The 23860-nt window shown below is 28.9% G+C and overlaps 2 protein-coding genes across 2 annotated transcripts in view; one reads left to right on the plus strand and one right to left on the minus strand.

Annotated features, from left to right (window-relative positions):
• LOC136977009 (centrosomal protein of 104 kDa) overlaps positions 1–23746 on the minus strand; it is a 33061-nt gene extending 9315 nt beyond the window's left edge. The window contains exons 1-7 of the mRNA XM_067272420.1: positions 23545–23746; positions 17827–17918; positions 13898–13979; positions 13685–13823; positions 4452–4526; positions 2684–2709; positions 2497–2606 (exon numbers count right to left, since the gene is read on the minus strand). Coding sequence (XP_067128521.1) covers positions 2497–2606; positions 2684–2709; positions 4452–4526; positions 13685–13823; positions 13898–13979; positions 17827–17918; positions 23545–23657 — 637 coding nt within the window. The 5' untranslated portion in view covers positions 23658–23746. The remainder of the gene's footprint in view (positions 1–2496; positions 2607–2683; positions 2710–4451; positions 4527–13684; positions 13824–13897; positions 13980–17826; positions 17919–23544) is intronic.
• LOC136977011 (serine/threonine-protein phosphatase 4 regulatory subunit 1-like) overlaps positions 1–23860 on the plus strand; it is a 425271-nt gene that overhangs the window by 326247 nt on the left and 75164 nt on the right. The gene's annotated exons all lie outside the window — the stretch shown is intronic.

Genomic DNA, 23860 nt, shown 5'->3' on the forward strand with positions numbered 1-23860 from the left:
GCAATGTTTCCTCTTATCCGTTTGACAGAGGAAAGGGAACTTTTACCTTTGATCACCGTTCGGTACCCTGCCTCCAGCGCCCCCTAGATTTACTCACCACCCACAAGGGGGCGTTATCGCCCACTTTGAGAAACGCTGATCTATATCCTTTTCAAATTTTATTGTTTTAAGTTTTTCGTTATCTTATTCCTAAATTTACATAATATCAGATCCATAATATTTCCAATCATAAAATTTATATTTTAAATGTAAGAAAACACTTTTCAATTTAGCAAATATAAAACACTTTTATAATTTCAACAATATCTTTGTCTACTGTCCTTAATACTATAGTTTCTGATAAATCTTTAAATTTATTTACAATTTGCATTTTATAGTTGCTGATTAATTTCTATTAAATTTTATTATAGTTGCAATCTGTCATGTTTATTTGTGAAATATTTTTCTAATTTTATACTAAAATTCATATTTCAGCATCTGTAATATATATTTATATTATGATATGTTGGAAAAGAAAGTACATAATAATATATTTAGATATGAATATGGAAAAACTTAAATAAGATATTTGAAAAATGTAAATATTACAGATCAACAAATACTAATGAAAGAAATACTTTAAAAATGATAAAATATTCATTTTAAGTAAATTTTAAAAATCTATTAAGAAATATAATAGAGAAGAATCCACTTATTTTAATCATATATATAATTAGCCATCTAACGTTATCAGAATTAATACAGTCCAAAATGTAAAACTTAAATACATTGATAAAATTTGTTTATTATAATCAGAATTTTTATTATAATGATTATCAATCTTCAGGTAAATAAGGATTTTTAAACTATCTTTTCACATTATCAATCTAAACAGATTGCTGATGAGACGCAACTGTTACTGGTTATTACTATTAGTTTTAACCAATGTTTCAAACATTAAATGTTTATCATTTTAATCATTACATTTGCTCCTACAGTAGTTTAATTTGCTAGAATTTCTTACTTTAATTACACACTAGTAAGCATCAAATGAATTACTATTTAATATATCTCCCTGATGCACACCGGGGTATGTATAACAGATAAATGAAACTTTTGAACTATTGAACTATCATCGTTCAAATTTGTTTTTAAAAATTTCAGAACGGTGTTATAGAAGAAAGAATCCAGCTGTTTTAACCTGAAGAAGGACACGGAAGGTGTTCCAAAAACGTTTGTTGCTTAGAATTTGTTGATTTATTTTTCACACCGGTTACAGGCTCAAGTGAGTGAGTTTTATTTATCTGAATTACTATTAATTCAAAATACAGTAATTGAGAAGTTCTATGGAATATGGTACCTAAATTAAATTTTGATGCTTTCAGGAATTCTTAAAAAACTATTCATTTTTCATGGGGTTTGTTTATGAAGTGATAAAGTCTAAATGTTAATTATGCTTGAGTAAATTGCATATTGTAGCAAGGAGAATAGCCATAACCTTAAAACTCTATTTGATGTGCATAATAAAACACTTAACTAAAAAAAGATATCTAAATACATTATGATACTTTATTCCATAAAACTTTTCAATTATAATTCTCTTCAAGTTATTCATTTTTAAATTACTTTAATATGTTTGATAAAATTGCCAGGATCAGTGAGTTAAAGTTACAAAATTTAAGAAAAATTCTTAAAAGTAGACAATACATAAAAATGTGTCTTCTAACTTTGTCCTTTTGCAGGCACATGAGAAAATTAACAGTTCCACGACAAAGTCAACCTTTCATTTGAGGCTACAATAACTTTATGCTTTAATAGGTTTTGACAATAACTTCATTAAAATTGGTGATACTTAGAATTGAATGCATAAAAAAATGCCAAAACCAGTTGTAAGAATTTAATATATTTACTTAAAATAAACACTTTCATCCATTTTGAATGGATATCATCAGGTTACATAAGTCTATTTCAGAACAGAAAAGTATTTTGAACCAAAGAACAACATTCAAATTGAATTTTCAAATAGATGAAAATTCAATACATCCATTCTGTATTATGAGATTCTGTACATCCAAGGGTTGCATGCTTAGCAAGCACAAAACGTGTACTCAGTTGCTTTCCAGGATGCTGAGCCCAAATGTTTGGTCTCAAAATCTGATTGTTCATTTGTTTTCATATTTCTTAAATAAATTTAAATAAGATTGATTACTTTTTTCTTTTCCAAAGTAGATTTTCACTATTTTATTCTGTTTTACTACATTTTCTTTTTTTCTACTATAATTTATTTAACACTTTGTGATAAACACGACAATAGGCTAAAATAACCAAATCTTCAATATTGTTTTCATTTTAATGTTTGTTGTTCTTACTTTTTACCTGGGCAATACCAGGCAAATCTGATAGTATCTTATATTTTAAATTTACATTAAAATTTGATCTAATCTTTTGCGTTTAATAATTACAAATTTGGATTTTTGATCTGTTTTAAAAAATGTTAATTGATTCCTTAAAGCATACCTTCAACAGCTTTTTGTTTTCTAGCATATAGATGATGCATAATTTGAGCTACTTCTGTTTCAACATACATTCCAAAAGATATATCATCCAATGGAGAAATAACTTCACTCCTAATAAGAATATAATTATTTTAATAATTATTTATAATCTATTATAATAATTTATCAGTTTAAAATAACTAACTTACTTTTTGGTTGGATGCTGAAGACTTGCCTAAAAAGAATTTTACATTAATTTCTTAATTATAATAAAACATTAAGCTTTAAAAAAAAATCCATAATTAGAAGATAAGGAATTATATTCAATTATATTTTCAGCTACATTAAGTGACCTACTTCAAATTTTTGACATTCAGAAATTGAGCATCTAAATAGAATACAAATTTAGAACATTGTCAATGCTCTTGTGAAAATCATTATTTTCAACATATATTTTTTTATAAAGATTAATTGGATAAAGACATTTTATTTATATGTTCAATTTCTGAATATTAAAACCTAAAGCAGGCCACTTAATGTAGCCAAAACTCTTTGTTTTGTTAAGTTTTATTAAACTGTTTTTCCTGAAAATAGTGTGAAATAATAAGTCACACTGACTCATTATTTGTATGTTCCAGTTTACCATACAGAGAAATGTAACAGTAATCAATTTATATTCAAAGTACTATACATGATGGTTTATTAGTCAATTTGATATATAAGTCAACTTATAGATTTTTAGCTCAAAATTCTGCTTTAACTTTATATCCAATGTATAAGTTGACCCCAAATATATAGTAGGTTACTGGTAAGTTAGAACTAAAATGTGGATTTGATATGCAATAGCCTATGGTGGAAAAATATATTAAAATCATACTACTTTCATCAAGAAAACTAATTGTAATATGTTTCTATATACATATATATATATATTATATTATATAACTCATATAAAAAGAGATGTAGGAAAAGGATCTAAAAAGACACCAAACAGCTGCTAAAATTTTTCAGTAAGTTATTTTGGTAAGAATTCTATTGTACATCATGTCTATCAGTAAACATATTCAAACAAAATCAACATCTCTAATAAAATATTAATATTTTACAAAGCATAGTATAATAATAATACTGTTACAAGTAGCATGTAATGGCAAGCTATTGTATTATATGCTATTTTTAACAGTATTATTACGATACTTTAAACAGCACTGTAGTAGAGTTGGTATACCAGCTGTTGAAAACAGTGTGTTGTTTTGTGTTCATTTATACTGAATTATTATTATATCAATCCATATGTTAAATAAGTTCATGAAATACATTATTTAGTTGCAAATATTTGCAGTAGCCTGTTGAAGTTAAATTGTTAAATAGTTTACAGCAATTGTTAGAGTGCTATTTCACTCATTTATCTCTCCATGGTAAGGTAATTTTGGTAATTTTGAATTTTATTTTGGAATTTAATATTTATTATGGAATTTAATTTGGTAATTTTGAAGAGATTTCTTTTTTACAGGCTTAAGAAGTCACCTTAAACACCAGCATATACAGTATATATGATATAAAAAATAAAATAATAAATTTAAATATTTATAAAGTTCTAAAAAAAATATTTTCAAAGAGATAATTTGTTTAAGATAATTTGATAATTTGATTAAGTTTCTTTTGTTGTTAAATAAATTATCTAATTTATCTTTTGATTCACTCTCTACATAAATTAAAAAATTATTAACAGATGTAAATAAAATTAACTAATATTGATTAAACAATCATTTCAAATACATATAGTATTATGAAATGAATTATAAAACGTTTTGTAAAGAATGTATAAGAAAAGGTTTAATTTTTACTTCTGGAGTATTTTGGATATCATTATAGTTAAAATATGTATCTAAGATAAGAAATATATATATATAATACATCAATTATTGCTAATATATTTTAGTAGAATAGTAGAATAATTTTAAAAAAATTACTTACTGAAGTTTTGCTTTTTGCTGTACTGTTTTTTGGTGGCAATTTTTCACCAATCACATTAATTGCTACAATGCCAATCTAAAGCAAGGTTTTAAAAGTATAGACTATTAACAGTTATTATATAAAATCTTAAATAATTAAGAAAGAAAGAAAAAGTACTTTGAGCACTTTTACTGTTTGATCAGAATATTTTTAGAAACAGATAATGCATATTTATATAAACAAAAAACAAATACTTAATAAAATCAATTAAAGTTAATAATAATATTTTTAATTATTGTTACTTTAGTTAATATTCATTAACTATATGTATGACAAAACTTAATATATAAAAATTTTAAACAAAAATTAAAATTTACGGTAAATTTAAGAAATTACATACATTAATTTATGCATATTTACTATTTTTATAAAAAAATAATTATAAATAAACATTTAATTGCATGTAATATATCAAAACAAATTTCAGTTTAATATGTAAATATGTTAATATTTGATTGTTCCTATATAATTTCATGCAATTCTCTGTAGTTAATACTATTTTATATTATTATTATATTCTGTTCCTTATTATTCACAAAAAATAGATCAATACAAAATTCTGTTTTCAGAAGATAAATTGGCTATATGCCATCCATGACACAAACTCAACCATTTACATCTTTGTATGCATTGTTAACCAAAGAGTAGATGTGTCTGTTAAAAATGCTATAGAAAAACTCCAACTTTGTCTTCCCAAATGTTTTTATACTTAACAGCAATTCAAAATAATAATAATAATAATAATAATAATAATAATAATAATAATAATAATAATAATAACTGTCACACGTGGTCACCACCTGGTCGTGGTGGGAGAGCCCAGTAATTTTACTGATCCATAGGGCAATGCAGGCTGGAGCATAAGCTCCTGGTAGGGACACCCATGCCAGTAAGGTCTATGGGGAGAAATGAAGCTAAGAGTGACCACACCCACATTCTGTGGAGATATTTATTATGGTAATAACTAGATCAAAGTGTGATACCGGCTCGGACGTCGCCCGGGTTAACAAGGTCCGCGTTCGTGGGTTAGGCAGAGGCTCACGTTCGAAAAATAGGTCACAGTCTCCCTTGGTTACCGGTGGCGAAAGCAGCACCGGCCCAAGCATGGCTACTGCAATGCCCTCAACAGATGTGAGGAACCAACCCAGCCTTGGTGTTTCTGTGGCAATGCATCCACAGACCACAAAGGCTGGAAAACCACGCCAACGGATGAAATGGACAGTAGAAATGAACGAGTTTATCATCCGTACTTACTACACCATCACAAAACTCGAAACAAACATGACAGCATACAGACAACAACTACACCATAGATTCACACAACAGTATCCTCACCTCACTGTCACCGAACAAAGGGTTGTTGATCAAAAAAGAACAATTATACACAACAACCTTATTCCACAAACAACACTTGAACTTATCAAACAACAGGTTGCTGATCAAATACATCAACAGACAGAAACATCTAACATTAATGAAGATCATGTAACCTGTCAGGATAATCCAGCAACAAGCATTGATAATAACACACATACAACAATTACCACTAATGATACTACAGACATTTCCTCATCCATCACTGATAACATAGACATGGATTTAGTTAATACACTCTCACATATATTTCAGGAAACACTCACTAAATATACAGGCACAGATCCCACACAACGACCACGAATACCAAAAATCAACACGTCAAAGGAAGTAGGAAAAACACTAAATTATGTAAACACTCACTTACTACCACACTACATTCATTCAATTTCTACACTCGCAGACATTCATACATTAGTTTATGCTGGGGCAGTCACAGTAGTGACACACCATGGACTGAAAGTACAATCACAGACAAACACACAGAAAACAAAATTCTATCACAAGCCTGCCTGGCAGAGAAGAATAGAAATACAAATAAATGACATTAGACAGCAATTAGGCAGGCTGACACAATACACTAAAAACAACATAACACCCAAATTAAGGAAACAGCTCAAAAACATTTTCAAGAAAATAAAAACACACACAAAACATGAACATCACAACACACACATTACAGAATACATTGATACACTAAAACAAAAACTTGCTGCCAAAGCACGTAGACTCAAACGATACAAAACATGTACACTACGAAAACAACAAAATAAATTATTTACAAACAATGAAAAACTCTTTTACAGACAAATCAATAACAAAGCAAACACTGTTACACAGCACAGTGGCACACCAACAGAAGAAGAACTCACAACATATTGGTCTTCTCTTTGGTCCAGTGCTGTCACGCATAATGCTGATGCAGGCTGGATCGAGGAGGAGAACAGAAACTTGCACAACATACCAACTATGCCCTGTGTTGAAATAAACATACATGATTTCCAATACACTGTTAACAGAACACACAACTGGAAGACACCTGGTGTAGACAACATTCACAATTTCTGGTACAAAAAGTTTACATCACTGCACCAGGAACTAGCTAAACATCTAACACACATCATCATCAATCCACAAGACATGCCAAATTTTCTTACTCAGGGCATCACCTACATGAAACCTAAAAACAACAATACCACAGACCCCACACAATACAGACCAATTACATGTCTTCCAACACTCTACAAATTATTGACATCCTGTATCGCAAACAAAATATACAAACATATTGAAGAACACGACATTCTAACAGAACAACAAAAAGGTTGTCGTAGAAACCACAGGGGATGCAAAGAACAGTTACTCATAGATTCAGTCATTCTACGGCAAGCACACAGACAACACAGAAACATACACATGGCATATATAGACTACAGAAAAGCATTCGACAGTGTTCCACACAGTTGGCTGCTACATATCCTACACATGTACAAAATACATCCATCACTCATTGCATTCTTTCAAAACACTATGCAGCACTGGAGAACAACACTACATCTCAGGGTTCATAACACTTTCATACAAACAAACCAAATTTTTATTAGGCGAGGAATTTTTCAAGGAGATTCCTTGAGTCCTCTCTGGTTCTGCCTAGCCTTGAATCCATTATCCAACATGTTAAACAACACACAATATGGCTACAATATCAGGCATGAAAAAACAACACAGTATACACTGTCACATCTCATGTACATGGATGACATAAAACTTTATGCATCCACACAAAAACAACTTCATCAACTCCTACAAATCACACATTCATACACCAAGGACATACAAATGGAATTTGGCCTAGATAAATGCAAAACACTTCACATAGAAAAAGGAATCCTGAAGAAAGAAGATTTTGCACTTGGAAATGGAGACGTTATTGAATCCATGGAAGAGGGCGAGTTCTACAAGTATTTAGGATTCCAACAGGCCAAACTAACAGAACATGCACAAATAAAGCAAAGATTAATTAAAGAATACCAAAGTAGGTTAAATGCTATTCTCAGAACAGAGTTAAATGCAAAACACACAGTTAAAGCAATAAACACATATGTCATCCCAGTACTCACATATTCTTTTGGAGTTATACATTGGACTCACACAGATCTTGAGCAACTCCAAAGGAAAACAAGAACTACACTTACTAAGCATAAACAACATCATCCTAAATCCGCCACAGAAAGATTAACCCTTCCACGTAAAGATGGCGGACGTGGCCTGATTGACATAGTTAACCTTCACTACAAACAAATACAGTCACTGCGAGAGTTTTTCTACAAAAAACAAGAAACATCACAATTACATAAAGCAGTAACTCTAGCAGATTCAAATAACACACCATTAAACTTACACTCACATCATATGGACACAACGCAACATATAAAAAGCACAGACACCATTAAGCAATCGTGGGCTCGAAAGGCACTCCATGGCAGGCATCCTTACGATCTGGCCCAGGATTTTGTTGACAAAACTGCGTCAAACAGCTGGTTAGCTCGGGGATGCCTCTTTGGGGAGACGGAAGGATTCATGATTGCCATACAGGATCAGGTCATAAATACTAAAAACTACAGAAAACACATACTCAAAGATGCAACACTCACAAATGACACATGCAGAAAATGTCACATCATGCCAGAAACTATACAACACATCACCTCTGGTTGCAAGCTCTTGGCACAAACAGATTATTTACACAGACATAATCAAGTAGCAAATATAATACACCAAGAGCTTGCAAAGAAACACAAATTAGTAGACATCCACGAACCATACTACAAATACATTCCACAGACAGTATTGGAAAACAACACGCACAAAATGTACTACGACAGAGCCATAATCACAGATAAAACAATTTACCACAACAGACCAGACATCACACTCATTGACAAACACAATAAAATCACATACATTATAGACATATCCATTCCAAACACTCACAATATACAAAACGCATGCACTGAAAAAATTAGCAAGTACACAGAACTCGCCCAGGAAATAAGGCATCTGTGGAGGATGGATAGGGTGCTTATTGTACCTGTTGTTCTCTCCTCTACAGGTGTCATACCACACACACTACACAAAAGCCTGGGCACATTGGAATTGAATAGAAACACATACATCACACTACAGAAGGCCACTATATTGAATACATGTCATATTGTGAGAAAATTCCTGAATACAGACACACACACTGATACACTTCTTTAATTTCTGTTTTGGTTACTATGCCTTGACTCTGGTCCGGCATAGTACACAGCCACCGGTGTTAACCGAGTATATCTCACTTAACCCAACATAATAATAATAATGCTCCTGTGGTCACCACCTGGTTGTGGTGGGAAAGCCCAGTAATTTTACTGATTCATAGAGCAATGCAGGCTGGAGCACAAGCTCCTGGTAGGACCTTGTGCTCCAGCCTGCATAGACCCCATAGACCCATGACAGTAAGGTCTATGGGGAGAAATGAAGCTAAGAGTGACCACACCCACATTCTGTAGAGATATTTATCATGGTAGTAACCAGATCTAAGTTTGATACCAGCTCGGACATCTCCTGGGTTAACAAGGTCCGCATGCATGGGTTAGGCAGAGGCCCACATTCAAAAAATATGCCATAGTCTCCTTTGATTACCAGTGGCAAAAGCAGTGCCAGCCCAAGCATGGCTACTGCAATGCCCTCAACAGATGTGAGGAACCAACCTAGCCTTTGTGTTTCTGTGGCAATGCATCCACAGACCACAAAGGCTGGAAAACCATGCCAACGGATGAAATAAACAATGGAAATGAATGAGTTTATCATCCGTACTTACTATACTATCACAAAATTTGAAACAAACATGACAGTATACAGACAACAACTACACCATAGATTCACACAACAGTATCCTCATCTCACTGTCGCTGAACAAAGGGTTATTGATCAAAAAAGAACAATTATACACAACAACCTTATCCACAAACAACACTTAAACTTATCAAACAACAGGTTGCTGATCAAATACATCAACAAACAGAAACATTTAACATTAATGAATATCATGTAACTTGTCAGGATAATCTAGCAACAAGCACTGATTACAGCACACACACAACAACTACCACTACTACATGAAACCTAAAAACAACAATACCGCAGACCCCATACAATACAGACCAATTACATGTCTCCCAACACTCTACAAATTATTGACATCATGTATCACAAACAAAACATACAAACATGTTGAAGAACACAACATTCTTATGAAACAACAAAAAGGTTGCCATAGAAATCACAGAGATGCAAAGAACAGTTACTCATAGATTCAGTCATTCTACGGCTAGTACACAAACAACAGAGAAACATAAACATAGCATATATAGACTACAGAAAAGCATTTGACAACATTACACACAGTTAGCTACTACATATTCTACACATGTACAAAATACATCCATCACTCATTGCATCCTTCCAAAACCCTATGCAGCACTAGAGAACAACACTACATCTCAGGGTTCATGGCACTTCCATACAAACAAACTAAATTTTTATTAGGCGAGGAATTTTTCAAGGAGATTCCTTGAGTCCTCTCTGGTTCTGTCTAGCCTTGAACCCATTATCCAATATGTTAAACAACACACAATATGGCTACAATATCAGACATGAAAAAACAACACAGTTTACACTGTCACATCTCATGTACATGGATGACATAAAACTTTATGCATCCACAAAAAACAACTTTATCAACTCCTACAAATCACACATTCATACACCAAGGACATACAAATGGAATTTGGCCTAGATAAATGCAAAACACTTCGCATAGAAAAAAGAATCCCGAAGAAAGAAGATTTTGCACTTGGAAGTGGAGGCATTCATGAAAGAGGGCAATCCATGGAAGAGGGCGAGTTCTACAAGTATTTAGGATTTCAACAGGCCAAACTAACAGAACACACACAAATAAAGCAAAGATTAATTAAAGAATACAAAAGTAGGTTAAATGCTATTTTCAGAACACAGTTAAATGCAAAATACACAGTTAAAGCAATAAACACATATGTCATCCCAGTACTCACATATTCTTTTGGAGTTATACATTGGACTCACACAGATCTTGAGCAACTCCAAACAAGAACTATACTTACTAAGCATAAACAACATCCTAAATCTGCCACAGAAAGATTAACCCTTCCACGTAAAGATGGCGGACGTGGCCTGATTGACATAGTTAACCTTCACTACAAACAAATACAGTCACTGCGAGAAATTTTCTATAAAAAAACAAGAAACAGACTCTAGCAGACTCAAATAACACATCCATTTAATTTACACTCACAACATATAAAAAGCATAGACACTATTAAGCAATCATGGGCTCAAAAGGCACTCCATGGCAGGCATCCTTATGACCTGGCCCAGGATTTTGTTAACAAAACTGCTTCAAACAGCTGGTTAGCTGGGAGATCGAAGAATTCATGATTGCCATACAGGATCAGGTCATAAATACTAAAAACTACAGAAAACACACACTCAGAGATACAACACTCACAAATGACATATGCAGAAAATGTCATATCATGCCAGAAACTATACAACACATCACTTCTGGTTGCAAGCTCTTGGCACAGACATAATCAAGTAGCAAATATAATACACCAAAAGCTTGCAAACAAATACAAATTATTAGACATCCACGAACCATATTACAAATACATTCCACAGACAGTATTGGAAAACAACACTCACAAAATGTACTATGACAGAGCCATAATCACAGATAAAACAATTTACCACAACAAACCAAATGTCACACTCATTGACAAACACAATAAAATCACATACATTATAAACATATCCATTCCAAACACTCACAATATACAAAACATAGTCACTGAAAAAATTAGCAAGTACAGGAGGGTCTAATGATGTGTTCACTTGTTTATAATCGATCAGCGCAAATCGCAACCGTCAATCTCGTAACGGTCAAATCGTAACGGTCAACTCTTTGATAACAGGTGCGTGTCTGGGAATTGTAACGGATAAGTTACGGCGGCGCTGATCGATTATAAACAAGTGAACACATCATTAGACCCTCCTGTACATAGAACTCGCCCAGGAAATAAGGCATCTGTGGAGGATGGATAAAGAGCTTATTGTATCTGTTGTTCTCTCCTCTACAGGTGTGATACCACACACACTACACAAAAGCCTGGAAACATTACAATTGAATAGAAATACATACATCACACTACAGAACGCCACTATATTGAATACATGCCACATTGTTAGGAAATTCCTGAATACAGACACTGACACTGACACACTTATTTAATTTTAGTTTTGTTTTGGTTCCTATGCCTTGACTCTGGTCCGGCATAGTACATAGCCATTGGTGTCAATCGAGTATAACAGAGTATTATTTGTTTTCTTTCTTTTTTTATAAATGTTATAAATGTTTACTTTTAAAAATTAATTGTTTATAAAAATTCTTTATTTAATAAGTTTTTTAAATTTAATAGTTTCTTCTAAATTCTTATTGTATTTGTTCTTGTATTTATTTATACAAATAGTTTCTATCTAGTTTACTCATTTGTTTACTTACAGTATAGAACACTTAATGTTAAATATTGTGAACAATATCTTTTTAAAAATGATGAGAGTTACATCAATCAAATTCTATTTAATATTTTTAAATAAAGCTAAAATTAGCAATATTTGCTGAATGCAATTTTTTATTTTTGTAACCACTAAAAAGGTGTTCACAGGCAAATAAACAAATTTGTTATGTCCTTCCAATCCAATGTTCACCAGAGGTCAAGAGCCACTCAGAAGACAATTTTAATTCACAGATCTTTTATTTATATGCATTTCAGATTAAAGTTTGTACTGATCCCTCCTCGGTATAGGTGTACTCTGCGACAGTTTTGATTTCTCTTAGTAACACTACACCAATCACAAAGTAACAAAATACATACATCAATAACATACAGTAACAAAGGATTATTACAGTGATTGATGTAAGATTAAGAGAAATCAAAACTGTTGTAGATTACACCTATATTGAGGAGGGATTGGTACAAACTCCAATTCAAAATGCATATAAATAAAAGATCAGTGAATTAAAATTGTCTTCTAATGGTTCTTGACTGCTGGTGAATGTCAGATTGGAAGGACATAACAAATTTGTTTATTTGCCTGTAAACCCGCTTTTCAATGGTTACAAAAATAATAATATTTTTAGTCTTTCTTTTTTCTTTTCTTTTATTTTCAAACTTTAAATATAAAACTTTGAAAATAAAGAAAATTTTATAAAAAGAATAATAATAAAATGTAAGTTTTTATATTTCAACTTACATTTATTAAACTTATTCTTTTCAAAAAATATTCAAATCTGATAAAATAATACTTACTAGAAAAGTTTTATGAAATACTAAACTTTAATTTAACTCTAAATAAGATAAATCATAAAGAATTTTAAACTTATAAGAAGAAATTAAAATATTTAATGAATAAAAAAGATTATCATTAATATACTGGGATCAAATATAAATAAAAATTCATATGAATTTTTATGTAATAAGGTTTAAAATTAAAAACTAATATAATAAAAATTAGTTTATTTTTTATATTTTAAATGTTTATTTACATATTTTATATTTTTATTTTCTTAAGAAAAACTTTTGTGTTGCCTTTATGATGTTTTTTTCTGTATACATAAGTAAATTATCATCAATCAACTGACTGTAATGTTATAAGAATTATAAGAAAAACAATCTCACCTGGTTGCACAGATTTAGCCTATTTACATAATTCTGATATAAAACGAATTTGATAAAAGCTCCTGGCACATCAACGATAATTGATTTTAATTCTCTAGCCTTATAATCAGTAATTGAATTATCCAATAAAGCAAATTCACTGAAATGATTGTTTTTACATTAATGAAACTATTCAATTATTTATGTATTTTAAAAATTATGAAAGTTTATTACCCAAGATATCTCCACTTTACATTTGTAGGTGCCTCAGGGATTCCTTTTGAAACATCTCCTGCACTTAATTCTATTCTGCTAGCTAATTTATAAAAATCCAAATAAATTATTATCGAAACAGAATAAAGATTAAAAACACATATAAGTTTTCATTATTTTTAAAATTAGTAAGAAATATATAATTTAATTATACATTTTGAACATATAACATTTATAATTATGAGTACAGAATTCAAAACACTATATGGGAGACTGGAAAGACTTCAACTGTTAAAATATACCCATCAAGGAGCCTTAATTAATTTTCAGTAATATTTAAGGTGAAAATTTCTGACTAACATTTCCAATCGGCAAATGGAAATCTTCAGATCAGAATATTCCAAAATGGAATGCAAGAGCAATGTTCCATCTTGGAATATTCTGATCAGAAAATCTCTATTTGCAGATCAAAAACATTAGTAGGAATTTTTCACATTAAATATTACTGGAAATTAATTAAGTATTCTTGGTAGATGTATTTTATAAGCATGGAAACTATTTATTTTGAATAAAGATAGCTTAATTATATTAATTATAGAATAATTTAAACGAAACATTACAATTCATTTTAATTAATACATATTTTCAAAATTATATGCTGAAATTAATTTAATTATTTTATATATTAAAAACATATATCTGAAATAACAATCAAAGTAATTAATTAATAAAGCAGATAAAGTAATTAAAGATATGTTTTATTTAATTTATTACATGAAAAACTATTTAAATATATACATATTTATATGTGATGATATTACATTATTGAATTACTTTTACAGTAAATTGTTTCTTAAAAAATTAATTAGTAGCATGAATTACTTTTCTAATAATTTTAAAGGCCTAAATCTTATAAATTTCTAATGATCTATATCCCAGCATTCTAACTGTTTTCATGTACTGCTTAATTATTATTATTATTTTAACAATAACACACCATCAACTGCCATAAATCATTGGACTATACAGGCAGTCCTCTACTTACGAACTTTCGAAGTTACGAACAAAGCCGACAGATGGCGGGTTAACATGAGCGTGAGAGACAGGTGAGAAACTCTTAGTTAAGTTTGGACTGTAGTCGTGTGTCAATCGTGTGTGGTGTCATTTGTTTACTAGTAAAGTGCAGTTGGTTATTTTTTATGTACAGTCAAGTTTATTTTTGAAGTTTTACGTTAAAAACATTTACAGTACATACATATGTACATTTGTAGTTGTTTTAAATGAATAATTTTAATAAATAATGTACATGTGATTGATTTGAATTTATACTTCCCCTTAACAATCTTAATTCAACATTATTCAAGTAGCCTAAACATTACATAATTGTAAAAACAACGTTGTATTTGAGTTTTTGTGCCAAACATTGTCTTTTCGAATTACGAACTTTTCAACTTGCGAATGACTGCTACGAACGGATTAAGTTCATAAGTAGAGGACTTACTGTAATTTATTATTATTATTATTGCCAAATTATAGTCCAATGTTTTACGGCAGTTGATGGTGTGTTATTGCAATGTATCAGATTTAGTAAAGTTGTTTATATTTATATTATTTTAACTCCAAATACTTTTATTGGAGTAAAATCAAATGAATTGTAGAAGTAAACACTTGAGCTGATGTTACTGAAAATAGAAAGCTCTAATGAGATGAAATAAAAAAAACAAATTATAAAAGTCTTTAAGCATAAGTTTTCACTTGATTAACCAAGCTTCTTCACAAGAAGGAACAAAGATTCAAAATGGAATATATTTTAAATAAACTAAATTTTTAAAGAGTGTAAAAGATTATTTTATCTTTTACCATAGTAAATGATAAACAAAATAAATAAACAAGAAAATGTTACATGGAGAGAAAAAAAATGTTTCCAAATATCCAAATCAAATCAAATATTCTTTAATCGTAATAGGCATAACCTGTTACAAAGGGTGGTTACAATGTTGTCAACAATCAGCTCTTCTCAATTAATCAATACAAATTTTTTAACATAATTATACAAATTATAGATTATACTTAATGTTGCCATATGAAACATAATGTACATCGAACTTTCCGTAAAACATTTCTTTAAACAGAAGAGATCAAATTTTTTCCTGATATCGTTAGCCTTTTCACATACACATAACAAATGAAATTTTGAGAAGTCCATGTTACATCTTGGACACAAATTATTAGTATACACATATAACTTATTGTCTATCAGATTGTTGTTTAGATCAGAAAAAAATCTTCTCTTTTTGGCTTTCAAAAAACTTCTATAGATTCTTTTATTTTCTACATATCTTTTCCAACCTGATTGGCGATTGGTTTTCCTAAAACATGATAAACTCCTCTGTTTCCTAATCTTGTAATAACAACATCTGTTGTCATACCATGACTGATTGTATCTCTGTCGTAAATTGTCAGGGCAATAATTGACGCGACAAGTTTCTAACATCCCAATTAATTTTTTATAATTTCTATGTTTCCAAATATCACTGTTTGCCAATGTTAATCTTACAATATAGCTAATAACATAAAAATACCAAAAATAATTTTGTTTTTAATGTTCTGTTTTTAATGTATGTACTTTTAAAAACTATTTTTTAATGTAAGGATGATATTGCAGATACCATAAAGAGTTCTGTGTTATTTTTTGTATTTGTTATTTCACTTCTATAGTAACCGAATTGTGTTCCTGACAATGAACAGTCTATATTTGCAAAAGTAGTAAAATGTTAAGAATTGTTGAATTTTATGTTTTTAATCCATAAAAATATTATTATTTTGAGTAATTATCATCTATATAAATTGCATAATTTTGCAAATGATTTATTTAAATACTATAATTATTTTAAAATTATATATCTATGCAAATTATGCAACCAGTTCCTAAGTAAAATTTATTGTAAGGAATGATTATTAAAAGCATTCGTGACCATTTTCACAGTAAATAAAGACTACAAAGAAATGTCCTACAAGTTTTGTATCCTAGAAATTTACGACGACAAATAATTTTCCTTAATTTTAAAAAATTACAATAATTCTAAGATCAAAAGAATAAATAAGATCTATCTCATAAATCAAGTAAGACAATTAATCTTAAAAAATGATAATTTTCCATTATCATAACTTTCCTGCAAGATAGATGTCTTATAGGTGAGTTGACATAGAAGTTATTTTTCTTGCAAGAAGGTTGTCATTGTGAAACTGTATCAAGTTTTTTGATTGATTATCTCATTTAATTTATGAAATGTGGATATCATTATTCTTTATCATTTCTCTTATTTCATCACGGAAAAGAGGCTTTCCTATTGATTTTGTAAATTTGAACGTATGAATTTTTCAAAAGTCAGAAAAATTATCTATGAAAAATCAGTTATTCTTCATTTAAATTTGAAATTATAAAAATGAATCCTACATTTTATTTTAAAATATTCAAAATATTTTAGCACAGTCAAATAAATAATAATAATAAAATAATAAAATAAATCAGCGCAGTCAAAATATTTTTTTCTATTTCTTCCATACAAAGATATTTTTTTTTAAGTTAAAAGAACTTAAGAATTATTTTTATAAAGGAAAATATAATTCTAAAAATATTTAAATTATTTTGTTATATGATAAACAGACGAATAAAAGCAAATTCTAATTGCACATAGCAAAAAAGCAATATATATTGCATTAAAAATATTAATAAATTTTCCAAATCAAAGAGAAAAATATTTATAAAATTCCTTCGTGTTTATCCTTATGTTAAATTTAAAAGATGACTTTAAAGATTTATATATATATATAATAAAAATTTCTTAAAAAAACATTTAATTTAATGATTATTAAAACTATCGTATAATTCTTATTACTTTTATTATAATTATTACATAGTATTAAATTATGTATATTTAAATAAATACCTATTAAGTAAGGATGTGATAAGAGTTGTATTTTTGTTATTCTTGCCTTGTATTCAAGCTGTATAATTACTTCTTGTGGGTAAGGACAAAATCTAAAATATTTTGAAAAATATAAATTTATAACATTAGATTATGTAAAGCTTGCCATAGTTTAGAAGAGAAAAAATAAGAATTATAAATTAATTATAAATCAGTATATATCAATTATTGATTTCTTCATAAATAAAGTTAACAAATATTTGTACAACATTAAAATGAAAGCTTTTTTTAGAAAATAAGAATTATATGACTATTATCGATTATAAAAGCTATGGATATTTTAATTTTAAAATTTAAATTAAAAAAAAAAGAATATTAATATAAGAATTTTGAATTTTATATATTCATTATACTCTATTATATGTTGTATATTTTTCTACGTAAAACTGGAATTAACAAATAACTAAAATATTTAAGGCTAAATGGTTGCAAACTAGAACATTAAGTGGAGGTTAAGGCAATGATTCTGGGAATGTACCAAAAATATATATATGAGGAAATTAAATAGTTCTAAAAATATATATACGAAATAACTTCAATGCATTTTAAATATTTTTTAAATTAAATGATTAATTATTTACATGATTTATGCATGCTTTATATTTTGTACTGGAAATGACAAGTTATCTAAATTGGAGATAAAATTAAAGAAAACTTTTTCAAGAATATAAAAATTTTAAAGAAATTTAAAACAAGTTTCAAATACAAAAGCAATAAATGAACTATTATATCATTACATTCATTTCAAATTCAAATTATTTATTTATATAATTGCAAGATTTTAATTATATTTTTTTAAAACAAAAGCATAAATAGAATCGTCTTTAGTGAGTCCACATAAAAATTTAACTCATTATAATGTACAGAGATTTCTTAATATTCTCAATTAAAAAGTCCACTGTTGATTATTCTTGTATATTAATTGGAAAGTTAATGGCAAACATCTAAAAACTCAATGTTTAAAAGTAATTTCAGTAAATTGTTTCACAACAAAAAAAAAAAAAAAATTCTAACCCGATTACTCAAATTTTTCATGTTTAATTAAGCAATTAAATGCACAAGTTCATAGTTAATAATATTTTTTATTAATCTTAAATACATTTGACAAATAAAAGCACTTAATTTATCAATTACTTTTAGTTAAAATTTGTTCTTTTTCTTCCATTATTCATAGCATTAACAAATGAATTTTAGATTAGATAAATGAACTTGAAGTTGTTTTTTACAATTTCAGGAAGCCAACTTTTAATTAAAAGTTGGTTTCCTGAAATTAGCAGTGGTTTATTTATTTAAAAACAAAAGAGACTTTCTTTGATATAACTATTCTACTTACTTTACAGTTATAGAAAATATAACACTAGTAAAAAAATAAAAATTATTCTTCATCTTAAATGAAATTTTATTGTAGACTTAAGTAAATGCGAGATAATTATAGAATCAAATACCAAACGTCAAAATTATATCATGATCATAGTCATTTCATTTGAATATTTACAAATACAAATCTTTTATTTATTTTTCCTATTACAAATATATTACTATCACAGTTATTTTTTGTTTTTAAAAATTACAGGAATAATAAAATACTAAATTTTGTCTGTCCATTTGCTTAAAAAATATTATTATTGTTGCTCAAATAACATAATGTTACTGTATAACATACTATATTTTAATATGATGAATATATAACTTTAGCTTTATCTTAGCTGTTATTTTATCTTATTATAAAGGTGATTATAATTCAATAGTTTTTTCAATTTTGGGTTTTTCGGGATAAGGCAAGCAACGTGAGAATGATATAGGATGCATTCCAACAAAACTTTCTGTGGAAAACTGGTTTCTATTTAGATGTTTTGATACTTCAGGGAAACCTGAAAAACTCTACACGGCCAGCAAATTGGTCAGGTACAGTTCAAACTGAGAACAGCTACTAGTATTTGGTATTTGATTCATTTGGAGAAGTATGAATAAACTGAAAATGAGATTATTTATCCCAAAATAATTATTTCATTTAACAAACAGATTATGTCCTGTTAAAATAGATTGTTAGATGTATATTTAATTGAAATAAGAAAAAAAAAATTAAAAGAGTTAAATTAAACTAGAAGTTAACAGCAAAATTTAATAAATTTAAATTACATATGTTATCTCATTGTAATAATTTAAATAATCTTCAAAGAAAATATAAACTTTTAAGTATAAACATATTAGTTGCAAAAGATTAAACTTAATTGGGAAAAAGCCAAAAGATATTGGGTTGATGCGAAAGTTTCTGGAATTTTCTAGACCTCTCAAGAATATTCAAAATTGTTCTCTGATAGGTGTTATCTAAAAGTTTCTTGTGGGATATGTAAGTGAAGGATGCTGAGATTCTGCATGGTAATACCAACTTGTTAAATATGTCAAGTTTGCCAATGCTTTCTCATGACCAAATTTGCACATATCCACTTTACAATTATCAATTTGTTATAAAAATATTAGCAAAATTGAATTTTATCACCATATGGTGCAATTGTTTGGCAAGAATGTCATCTCCAAGTCTACAATCTATGTTTGGTTCAGTAAAATTAAATCTGGACAATATGAAATTGATGATAAGCCACACTCAAGAAGGCCTTCTATCCTATTGGATGATGAACTATGGCAATTGGTGGAAGCCAACCCATGCCCGACCACATAAGCAAGATGGTTGTGACCAGTCCACAATAGTTTGTCCACAGATAAACATTTTATGCATTCTTCACAACTACACAAGACCACACATGTCAAGGCTGACTTGACGTTCTTTCTGTAGTAGATAAGATAACACTAAAGCAGGGCCAGCACTACCATTTAGGCAAAATAGGAACACCTAGGGCACAAGCCATAAAGGGGCACAAAATTTCAAGTTATGCTTTATTCATACTTTACTAAAATATTAAATTAAATAGTGACGTATGATTTAGGTATCAATTCTTTTTCCTTATCCCTCACAAATCACACTATTTTACTATTTAACTCTTTGTTATTTTTGTTTCTTACCTAAATGATTTGAACCAACCACTATTTAAAATTCAGTTAAGATTTCAAAATATTAAATTTCAGTGTTTTATAACTTCTTTTTTATAAATGAATTATAACAAACAATTTTCAAGTTAATTAAGAAAGGCTCTGTTTTTAGAAGGATTACATATTGTATACTATTTTGTATATTATTAATAAAGCATGCCAAAATAATTATTTTTTATATAAAAATTTTATTTTAAAAAATATCCAACTTGTAAAACAAAGGGGCACACTTATAAAATTTGCCTAGGACACAAAATAACCTGGCGCCAGCATTGCATTAAAGTCTAAACCATCTTTTGGTATATCTGGGACATCGACGGCATGCCACAAGCACATTGGCATGAACTTCTTCACAAGAAGAATGGTCTAAGGACAAATGTGACTGTGAATCCAAACCAGACAGTAACTTTAGGCAAATGAAGTGGAATCTGTTGGAAAGAATGTTTTCTGTGGCCTAAATGCAACAGCTTTGAGTGTTCACTGTTACACAAGGTAAAAAATGAGCCTTGTCATTCCTCAAGATTTTCCATGGCCATAACACATTTACTTCCATTCTGACAAAAATGCAAAAGTCAATGCAAAAGTCAGTCAGCTTTCCAATCTTAAATAGATAACAATCATGTGCCATATACTGTGGTATAGGATACACTCAACTGCCATAACACTGCACATGTACTATGGAACCTACAACATTATTCATCAAATGTTCAACAGCAGCTATAGTAACATCTTTAACAACTTGCAAAGTAATAGGTTTGTGTCCTTAACCAGACTGAATTCACAGACATCCTTCACTCTTCAAAACTGAGCATCTTCCAGTTTAAAAAAACTGAGAATCTGTTCCTAGGAGCTTGTAAAGTCAATAGTCCTGCTGTAAATTTTTATAACAGCAAAATTCCCCCTCCAAAAAAAAAGCCACATTGATTTTAAACAAGATTGCCATTGTTTTCATAAAACAATGCAATCTTGTGTACAAAAAATGCACATTCTTACAAAGTGACCATCATAGCTAATAAGAATGACATTCAACAGTTTTGTTGCCACTTTTATATCCAGAACTTGACTGCAACTCATGTGCCTAAGCACAAATGCTTTTTTGTTGTTTGCAGTATGAAGTATGCCATAATGGTAAGTTCTGATACTAATTTTCTTTTTTTTAAGGAAATGTCTTCTGTGTGTTCTGAAGTGTCACTTTACTGGATTTGGTTGCATTTGGACAGTGTTCGATAGGTATTTTAATTATAATCATCCAGTATATGTATATGTAGATTTCTGCAAATATTTTTTGATTTTCAAAGAGATCTATAGGTCTCAATAGTATTATACAAATAACCTCTATTTAACTGGAAAAACAATAGATTGGGAATTGCAAATCAATTTAAAGAATGAATAGTTGACCTATTTTAAATAGCCATACAATTGTTGCTATTAAATAAATTTTCAAAAACAGGAAAATATTGTGCATTATGCTTTTATGTACAAAAATAAAAATAAACATAATAGTTCCCACTTCTATTCCTAAAATATCTCATTTTGTTTATGATAGTACATATTAAATTTGTTCTTCTCAAAGTAATAATTTGTTAAATATATAATTTGTTTATACATCATTTAAGATAAAGTAAAATTATTTCTGTTAAATAATAAACATATAATTAATAATATAAATATTTTATTTAATTTCCCTTCATACATTTAGAATTATTAACTAAGATTTATAAAAAATTGCATACAAAATAAATTATACTATTTATTTAAATTTTCAATAAGATTTTAAAAAAATTTTTACAAACCAGTAAATAATTTTAATGTAAAATTTGACGTTTTCCACCTGACACAAGATACGCCTCAGGTCAACAACATTCTATATTAGAATGTACAGAACTAATTTAAAATTTTTAAACAACCAGAACAAAAATACAAAGATATAAAATTATACATATAAAGATTTGGCGGCTTTACCGAATCATAAATGTTTCGTTCGATGCAAATTCTTTATAATATCACCGTCTACGTCGGACTTTGTAAATTAATAGGACTTATTACACCGACATCGTTTTCGTTTTAGCAAATAGCGGAGATCTTATTCGGAAAAACAAATATCTTTATTTGCTAAAACGGAAACAACGCCAGTGTAATAAGTTGTATTAATATACAAAGTAGACAATGATATAATAAAGAATTTAATACAGGACGTAGAGGCAAAAGAATTAATATTTGTTTGACGTAGTAATCAATCCATTTATTGAGAAGAAGGAAATTATTTAATTAAATTCTAAAATCATCAAATGAAGAATTTTGTAATAAAAAAAAGGAATTATTTTCAAGAAACTTTTTAAAAATGAACAAGTTACCTAATAATGAATATATATATATATATTTGATCGAATACATATTTTGTTTAATTAAACTTACAACTGTAGAATCAATATACAGGTGCTATATTTAAATACCTGCTATAATTACACTGAAATAATAACATTTCTATTTTTGGAACTATTTGAAAAATGTACGGCGAAAATTCTAAATAAAGGTGTTGCTTGGTAATGTTTTACAGTTATTCTTTTATATGTGTATGTATAATTGTATGTCCCTTTAAAAAAAAGAAAGAAAAATACAAAATGGCCAAACCTAGGAGATTGCCATCCTTTAACAGTCGGTGCATGACAATTTAATTCAGAAGCAGGATAATCTTCGTCCTCTCCTGTTACTTGAACCACACTAAAATCAATTTTCTGTGGCATTATTAAACAATTCTTCGACAAACATTTCTAATGTAGAAAACAATGTTTACATCTTGCGAAACGACCACATGTTACAAATGTCGTCATAGTAACGCGCCTCGTTTTAATACGTCCAATTAAAAGCGTTTCGGATTACCACGTGACGTAAAAAATCCAATGGTAAAATGTTTGTTAATAAATCTAACGAAAAATCCCTATATTAC

This window comes from Centruroides vittatus, unplaced genomic scaffold (genome assembly GCF_030686945.1).
Source record: "Centruroides vittatus isolate TY-2023 unplaced genomic scaffold, ASM3068694v2 contig_439, whole genome shotgun sequence".
In the NCBI taxonomy this organism is placed as follows: Eukaryota; Metazoa; Arthropoda; class Arachnida; order Scorpiones; family Buthidae; genus Centruroides; species Centruroides vittatus.